Source organism: Alligator sinensis, unplaced genomic scaffold (genome assembly GCF_000455745.1).
Source record: "Alligator sinensis unplaced genomic scaffold, ASM45574v1 scaffold632_1, whole genome shotgun sequence".
Taxonomy (NCBI): Eukaryota; Metazoa; Chordata; order Crocodylia; family Alligatoridae; genus Alligator; species Alligator sinensis.
Window position 1 is genome coordinate 1,258,943 of NW_005842408.1, and position 8,901 is coordinate 1,267,843.

At 45.1% G+C, this 8,901-nt stretch overlaps 1 protein-coding gene across 15 annotated transcripts in view; it reads left to right on the forward strand.

Annotated features, from left to right (window-relative positions):
• The window catches only part of DLG1 (discs large MAGUK scaffold protein 1), a 272,859-nt gene that overhangs the window by 261,185 nt on the left and 2,773 nt on the right, over positions 1-8,901 (forward strand). For all 15 annotated transcript variants that reach the window (XM_014522896.2, XM_025211513.1, XM_006029987.3 and 12 more), the window contains 5 exons: positions 3,991-4,041; positions 5,402-5,503; positions 5,798-5,970; positions 6,374-6,483; positions 6,909-7,000. In XM_014522896.2, the coding sequence (XP_014378382.1) occupies positions 3,991-4,041; positions 5,402-5,503; positions 5,798-5,970; positions 6,374-6,483; positions 6,909-7,000 (528 nt within the window). The remainder of the gene's footprint in view (positions 1-3,990; positions 4,042-5,401; positions 5,504-5,797; positions 5,971-6,373; positions 6,484-6,908; positions 7,001-8,901) is intronic.

Consider the following 8,901-nt stretch of genomic DNA (forward strand, 5'->3'; position numbering starts at 1 on the left):
CTTGCCTTCTAAGATGCACAGCGTGCGCAGGCACACTCATGCTGCGCTGCCAGGCGCGCCTGCATGGCCGCGCACGCCGCACAGCTTAGAGGGGATGCTGATTGCAGTAGCACCATAGGGCTGTCTTGCGCTAACCACAGCACAAAGTCTAAAAGCTTTTAAAAATTAGGGCCTCAGTCTTGCTCTTTATTCCACATGGACAGGCCTCAGGGAAGTTAGAGGCCCCTGGTGGGCACAGAAATTTCCTACACACGCTGGGTGCATCTACACATTCATGAATGCACCGTAGTTACTGTGCATTAAGTTTAGTACTTGGATAACCAAGTACCAAATCAACACACAGTAACTTGTGCTACTGCACAGTAGCGCCAGCACGCGGATTTTTTCAAACGCTAACTGTGCAGTAGCCTAGTACTACTGTGCGGTAGCGTATTAGCATGGGTTTTGCCCGGCACACTACTACACACTTATTAGGTTACTGAGCAGTTAGCATCTCATGTAGAGGCGCCCACTGACATGCCAGATCAGGGCCTAGGTTAGAACAGAACAGAACAGATGGAGAAAATGGAGGGGAAGCGGAAATGGAGTGACAGAGCAGATGGCTGTATGACCAGCATATCTTGGGGCAGAAAATGCAAGCCGTAGTTCACAGCCACATTTACCAACTGAATGCTTAAGCAGCACTCCAGAACCTGTTGTTAGTTAAATGTAGGTGAATAAGGAGGGGAGTGAGTCTGTAGCAGGTAAATTAGCTACTGATTCTTTGAAAGGAATATTTCCAGGTCAAATTTGACCAAGAAAAGTGGATTGTTACTAATAGGAATATGATTAATGGAAAAAAATTTAAGCAATGAATATTTTTCATCTGTATTTGTAACTGACACTGCTGAAGTCATGAAAACAATGAAAACGTAATGTGCTGGAACAGCGCTTCTCCGTGTGAGCGCTGCAGGGTGCTGCGCGGTGTTGGTAGTGCTAGGCATGCAGACATCCCGGCGCGACCTGGAGGGTAAACCTCGAGATTCAAATCGGAATCCAGCGTCTCGGAAACATCCTGACCTATTTCTGAGTTCTTTGTGACAGGAGAATTGCTTCATAGTTTTTCCAGTCAAAAACCAGGTGAAAGCTAAGAGCGGGCGCTTTGGGGGGTGCCGAGACCCATAGGACTACAACTTAATTGCAGATAAAAGTGAAACTGGCTAGTTTTTGCACTCCAAGTAATACAAGATATAAACGGCAGGATTGAAAGGTCCCTAGCTCTTTATAACTGCTTGTGTTTTACTTCAATTTATTTCATTAAATTTATTTAGTTTTAATTTATTGTGTTGGTGACACAGGTAAAGGCAAATCATCTTTAAATACTGTTTTTCTGAACTCACATTTTCTCCTTAACTGGAACTGCAGTTACGCCTCAGGGCTTCTGTTTATACTTATGATAATTGGTTCCTTTTAGGTGCTGGAAGGTTGCCTTTGTTCTTGATTGGCAAGAAACCTAAACGCATACAAGTTTGATGACATTTCTTGTCTGAATATGTCAATTCTGAACAATGACTTTTAATTAAAATGACCTCTTTCTTCTTACTGCTTTCTAATATGAAAGTTATCTTGATTACAGATGAGTATGGTTGTTCCAAAGGTCCATTTTATTAATATCTGTTTTGCTAAAGCATTTAACCATATTGACAATATATACTTTTTTGCCCTCAATGAATGCGTGTTCTGTATATCTTATTGTATCACTGTTCTAATGTTTTGCCTCACTGAGTTTCTACTTTGTAGCAAAGTGAATTCCTGCAAAACGTATTTGATTAATTATTAGTTGGAGTCCCTTGTAGATGAGTTGATAGCTGAGTGGCATCCTATTGCTTTCTCTGTAGCCTGAGAGGCTCCAAAAGTATATACTGTCTTTCTTCAAACCCATTTGCATGAGTTACTTTTGAGGTGTTAAATTATCCAAGTTGCATGGTTTTCTTCTCCCTAACTTGTAACATGCTTCTCAACTGCAACAACTACAAAAGTTTCAAGCTGATGGGCATTCATCTATTGCTATGATAGATTCTGAGCACAAAAGAGCCTGAAAGCAAAGGTAATTCCTCATGAGTTCACACACTTCAAAATCAAAACATGCATCCTCTTGTTCTGCAAAAGGAAGAGGGCAGGGGAAATATTTATAGCAATATATGAATTTAGAAAGACTTATAGCTGCCATCCTTTTCTACAGGAGTTGTATACTGCAGCCCTAAGGCAGCTTACACATGTGTATCCTGAACTTCAAAGAACTTTTTTTGAAGTAGCCAGGCAAGTTGTCAGAGTTGTATAGCTTTATTTGAACGCCGAGGCCACGTCCACATGAGTGTGGATGTTTGTTTCCCCAGGGACAAGGAGCAGTGACGCACCTTGCACCACCACTGCTTGTCCCCATGGAACGCCTGTGCCACACACGCTTTGGCGTGCAGAAAGTTACCCCAGGTGGGGTAGCTGAGGCTGGGGCCAGCACTGTGCTGGCTCCAGCAGCCCTACCTGGGGACCTCCTGGGGCTGTAGCAGAGGTGATTCTGCCGCACGGAGCCTGGCTAGCAACCAGTGCAGGGCGGCTCTGCTTTTGAGCGGCATGCACTGCCCATGTGCACTGTTCTGCTTTTCTTTCCGTGGGTTTTTTTTTTGAGCCCTGGATATCCAGGAGTCAGAAATACCCACAGAAAAAATGTGGAGCAGTGCACGCATGGGCAGGGCTCTCTTGCAGTGCGAAGAACATTTGAATGTGCAGTATGTGGCACCACAGACATGTTTGCAGCACCACATACCACACGGTCACGCTGGTCTGGACACGGCCCTTGGCTGCATCCCCACATGCAAGAGCATGCATTTGCTGTGGCAACAATAGCCCAAATTTGTGCTGCTGCTTTTTGCTACTGTGCACACCTCCACATGTAGGGTTTGGGCCAGGACAACTTGTCCTGGCTGGAGTAGGGCTGGACCCAAAAGCCTTACCTAGGGTCCAGTCCAGACACTCAGAGCCTGGCCAGCAGTCAGAGGGTGGCCCTGGCCAGCTAGGTTTCATTTTTGGTGGCACATGCTACTGCTGCTGCACGTGCAGCACTTTTTCTGTTGGTTTTTTGGACACCAGGATGTCCTTTCAATAAAGGCATATTTGTTAATAAGCACTGAATATTTTAATAGAGATGGCAACTGAAGTATTTCAAATACTTGCATTTAACATTTCAAAAGCTTGCAGCCTTTGAAGATCAAAATTATTTTATTTTATTTCATTCACTGCTGACTAGCTTTCTGCAGCTGAGAACAGTATATTACTGTTATTAAAATATTTTTCCAAGTTCACTTAAAAAAAATGTTATATATAAAATGTAATTAGGTCTTTAGCATAAACAGGAAGATAATGTCTGTTTTCTTAATTAAGGGATATAGCATTTGAAGATTATTTTGACAATATATTAGTGAAAGAATTGCAGCAGATTAAGGCAGTGATGTACATGAACTTTTATGTAAATGACAAGATCTTGGTCTCGTGCTGGCTACCAAGCGTAGAAAATATTCTTAATGCAAGTGCTTCTGCTAGCAGTGAATGACAATGTGCATGGGTTTTGTTTTTTAACACATTTGCAAGAGCATACTGCTTAACAATACTGCTTAAAATTTCTATTCTCATGCTTGCTATAAATTTAACATGCTGATATGTCTCATGAATAATTATCATGCTGTAAATAAAATGCCATGTATATCGTGTTTATTTTATAATGGAAAAGGCAACTATTCCCATTTCATATTTTGTTTAGCCAATCTGTGTGACTTTATAGTTTACCACTTTATAGAGAGCTTCCGTCATCAGTACTGTCATCATCTATATATTTGGAGGATTGTCTGTATCTTATTTTCCTTCCTTAAAGGGATACACTTTTAAACATACCAGGGTTTTTTTAAATACCTTCTTAACACTTCAGTATGTTTCCTTATGTATGTATTTAACTTTTAGGTGGCCAGGAAGAATATGTCTTGTCTTATGAACCAGTCAACCAGCAAGAAGGTTTGTAGAACATCTTAATATATTAACTGAATTATTGAAATATTCCTTTGCGTTCTTACAAATCGAATACCATAAAGATTCTAATATTATAAAAGCCTAAGTCTGTCTGTCTGTCCGTCCGTAACGCTTTATTCACGCTCTAATTGGCTGACAAGCGGCCAGTCAGTGTGAGAACAATCATTCGACTGGGACCTGGCGGCATGGTGGAGTGCCGGCATGATGCTGGGGACAAGGGGGCTGCAGCGGTGGGGGGGGGGGAACGAGCCCAGACCCCAAGCAGCAGGAGGGAAGGGGGGAGTGGGCCCAGATGGGGGTGGCACGGGGCTCCATCCCCGCCCACTCTGCCCCCCCTCCCCTCCCAGTCATTCTTGATGGGCAGTTGGCGAGTGATGTAATATTGTCGTTGAGTATTTTAGTACCGCTAATCCAGTTCATAAAATATGGAAATAATTAATTACAGTTGTAAAATAATTTACTGTGAAATCTGAAGAAGTGCTAATAAATCTAACTCCCATGTCATCTCTATTTACCGTTGACTTTATACACCGGAAGATGTTACTTGAATATGAGTTTTATAAGGTCTAAGGACTTGGTGGTTTGTAATACTCGAGGACCTCGCCACCTGCCCACGTTCCATTTCCAGTTCGCGACAGTGTCGAAGTCTGTTGCTGAATAGCGGGTGCTGAGCAAGCCTGGACTGTGGCATTTTTATTTCGATTTCTGGAGGGGAGCTCTTGGGTGATGAGCTCTTCAGAAAAATCTGTTGTTCAGGCACTTAAGTGACTTGAAGATGTGAAGTCCTCAGCACAACTTCCATTGGCCTCATAATTTCTCCCTCCAGAAATGTATCTCTTAAGCCAGTGGTGGGCAACTATTTCAGCTGGAGGGCTGCTTAACGAGTCCAGAGTGGGTGCGGGGCGTGCCAGGCTGTGGCTGTGCTCACGAGTGCCCCCCCCAGTACTGTGGGGCTGGGGCCAGTGGCCATGGCAGCCAGAAGGAGCCCCCGCCACCTGGGCTACCTAGAAAGGCAGTGCCGCTGCAGAGCCACCCCGACGGTGCTGCATGCCCAGGGGGTGGCAGGACATGCCACGGGCCGGACGGGGCCTGGGCCAGGCAGGGCTGAGGAACCGAACAAAGTCCCTCTGTGGACCATATTTTGCCCATCTCCGTCTTAGGGCTAGGTTAAAGTTGGCATTGTGACAAAGATTGTTTTGCTGAAATTTATGTAACGAGTGCAAGGATTATGTTCGGCAACTGATGTCTCACTTGACATAATTATATTGTCTCACGAGACAGACAGATGCCTGCTAGTATTAATGAGTGCACTATGTAAAACATGTTATCAATTTATCTTTAATAGTCAATTATACTCGGCCTGTGATTGTCTTGGGACCCATGAAAGACAGAATAAATGATGATCTGATCTCAGAATTTCCAGACAAGTTTGGATCGTGCGTTCCACGTAAGTCCCAAGAAATACGGTGGTGGTTCTAGATTGGATGTGGCCTGTACTAGTCTAGTGTTATCTCTCTCTGTTCAGCTCAAGAATGTTTATATCATAACATGTTCACTTCACAGAAGCTTTTTAGTACTAATTTATGTTCGCTACTCATTTGTGACAAATTAAAGGTATTCTCTGGAAGTATTTGTTTCCTGGTATTGTTAAAAAAACAAAACAAAGCAAAAAAAAAAAAACTTTTAATTTGTGCCAATTCTTGCATCTTCCTGCTTAATGAACATTTACCTGTCCTTAAAGATACTACCAGACCAAAGCGAGATTATGAGGTGGATGGAAGGGATTACCATTTTGTCACTTCTCGAGAGCAGATGGAGAAGGACATTCAGGATCATAAATTCATAGAAGCTGGTCAGTACAACAATCACCTTTATGGGACAAGTGTCCAGTCAGTACGTGAAGTAGCAGAAAAGGTGAGATTTGTGCCAGTTTCTCGCTTCCATATCTTGAACTGATATTTTTTCATATACGTTTGGGCAAGAGCCCACGTCAACTTTCTATCCTGATGTCTCACACACACACACACGTACGTACGTACGTACGTATGTCATGAGATCTGCCCACCATCACCCCTGACTTGTCTGGATTCACCTTTGATCGGCTCCCCTGCATCTAGTCCCCCGCTACGGCCAGACAGCAGCTGGGTACTCATAGGGTGGTAAAATCCTTGGTGCTTTTGAAATCAATGGCAAAACTCTCATTGACTTCAGTGGGGTGATGTTTTCATTTCTAAATTGTACATGTTATGCCCATCTGTGATTAAGACGACTTGGCACATTGGCTTTTTCCTCTCTTTTTCTTTCTCCCCTACTTCAGGGTAAACACTGCATTCTGGACGTCTCTGGTAATGCAATCAAGAGATTGCAGATTGCCCAGCTGTACCCAATCTCCATTTTTATTAAACCCAAATCCGTGGAAAATATCATGTAAGTAAAACCAATGTACCTGAAGCTGAAATTGTTTCAAAGACTGTCACGGTCCCTGACTAACCAGTGGCAAGTCATTTAAAAGATGACGTAGAACTTGCTCTGTAAAATGTAGTTGTTTATTTTAAGTGGTTAATTTACGTAGCTGGATTTCTAAGAGGAGCGTTTAAAACAGGTTTTACATTTAGACTGCTGGGGTTTTCCAGCCTGAATCCTAGTGTCTACTCGATTCCAAGTATGGCCGTGCCGACTTACCTCTCTCATTGTAACCGTGTGCTAAGGTCTCTCTTCAGGAGTCGATAGCCGTATCCTGTTGCTAAATCGGTCTTTTCTTAGGATTTGTATTCAAAAGGCAGTCAAACACCTTGTTTAAGGAGACCCCCCAATATTTTTTGCTGCTGATTATTTTATAATATTCATCTCAGGGAAATGAATAAACGTTTAACAGAGGAGCAGGCCAGGAAGACTTTTGAGAGAGCCATGAAACTGGAGCAAGAATTTACTGAACATTTCACAGGTTTGTATCCCCCACGACTGTTCCCTTCATGGAGCTGGGATGTTACTGCCTAAAACTGTCTCACCAGAATCAGATATACTCTGGCTCTGCCTTTTGTTCCCAGTACAGATGATTTTATATAGTGTTAAAACCATTGCAATGCACTTAATGAATTAACTTTTGGACAAAGGTTTTAATCTTTACTTGCGGTAAAACTTAATTTATGTATTAAAGCTTGGAGTGTTTACCTCTTGCCAACTGCTGGTCCTAGAAATGCTACCTGTATTTATATATTCACTGCTTAAAAGTTTTGCTAGTACAGAGTTAAGTGCCCATAGATGTCTCTCACCTTTGCAAAGCAGCTCAGAAAACCAGAAAACAGTCACAGAGTCAGGCAGTACAGGCAGCTCCACCTCCCCACCCAGGATGCCATCGTCCCCGTGGCGGCTCTTGACTGTAACTCTGGTTTCTGGTTTTCACAAGTTTAGATTGCTCATCCAGGCCTCGTTTAAGTGTGTCCAGATCACCTGTTCCGGTGGTGCCTGTAGCCCTACTGGGCAACCAGAACATAGTCTGTCTGGACTTTGGGAAGGCCTCCGACACTGTCTCTCACCTCATCCTCATTAAAAAATTAGACGACTTTGACGTCAATGCCTACACAGTCAGATGGGTCACAAATTGGCTGGAGGGCCGCACCCCGAGAGTGGTGGTGGACGGGTCATTTTCGACCTGGAGGGACGTGGGCAGTGGGGTCCCCCAGGGCTCGGTCCTCGGACCCGTGCTGTTCAACATCTTCATCAGTGACTTGGACGAGGGGGTGAAAAGCACCTTGTTCAAGTTCGCGGACGACACTAAGATGTGGGGAGAAGTGGGCACACTGGAGGAGAGGGACAGGCTGCAATCAGATCTAGACAGGTTACAGGGGTGGGCGGGTGAGAACAGGATGGGTTTCAACACTGACAAGTGCAAGGTGCTGCACCTGGGGAGGAAGACCCAGCAACAGACCTACAGGCTGGGGAACTCCCTTCTCATCAGTGCAAAGGCAGAAAAGGATCTTGGAGTCATTATCGATTCCAAGATGAACCTGGGCCGGCAGTGTGGGGACGCGGTCAGGAAGGCCAACCGCACCTTGTCGTGCATCCACAGATGCATCTCGAGCAGGGCCAAGGAGGTGATCCTCCCCCTCTACGCGGCACTGGTCAGGCCACAGCTGGAGTACTGCGTCCAGTTCCGGGCGCCGCACTTCAGGAGGGATGTGGACAGCATGGAGAGGGTCCAGAGGAGGCCACCCACGTGGTCGGGGGCAGCAGGGCAGGCCCTATGAGGAGAGGCAATGGGACCTGAACCTGTTCAGCCTCCACAAGAGAAGGCCGAGGAGGGACCTACTGGCCGTCTATAAACTAGTCAGGGGGGACCAGCAGGCACTGGGGGAGTCCCTGCTCCCCCGAGCACTGCCAGGAGTAACAAGGAATAACGGCCATAAGTTGATTGACAGTAGGTTCAGGCTACACATCAGGAGGCACTGTTTCACAGTCAGGGCGGCTAGGATCTGGAACCAACTTCCAAGAGAAGTGGTGCTCGCTCCTACCCTGGGGGTCTTCAAAAGGAGGCTGGATAATCACCTAGCTGGGGTCATTTGACCCCAGCATCCTTTCCTGCCCACGGCAGGGGGTCGGACTTGATGATCTGCTCAGGTCCCTTCCGACCCGACCAACTATGAGACAACTATGAAACACTGTAAAGTTTTGAGACATTTAATTTCTTTCTTGATTATTTTTTTAAGGAGAAAGATCCCAGCCCTCTCTGTCCACTACCCATGGCCCCTTGCCCATCTCCAACACCACTGGCTGTATGCCCATCCCTTTGCTGCCTCTTGCTATCTCCTCACCCCATTGCCATCAGTGCAGCATGGCCTGGCTCTT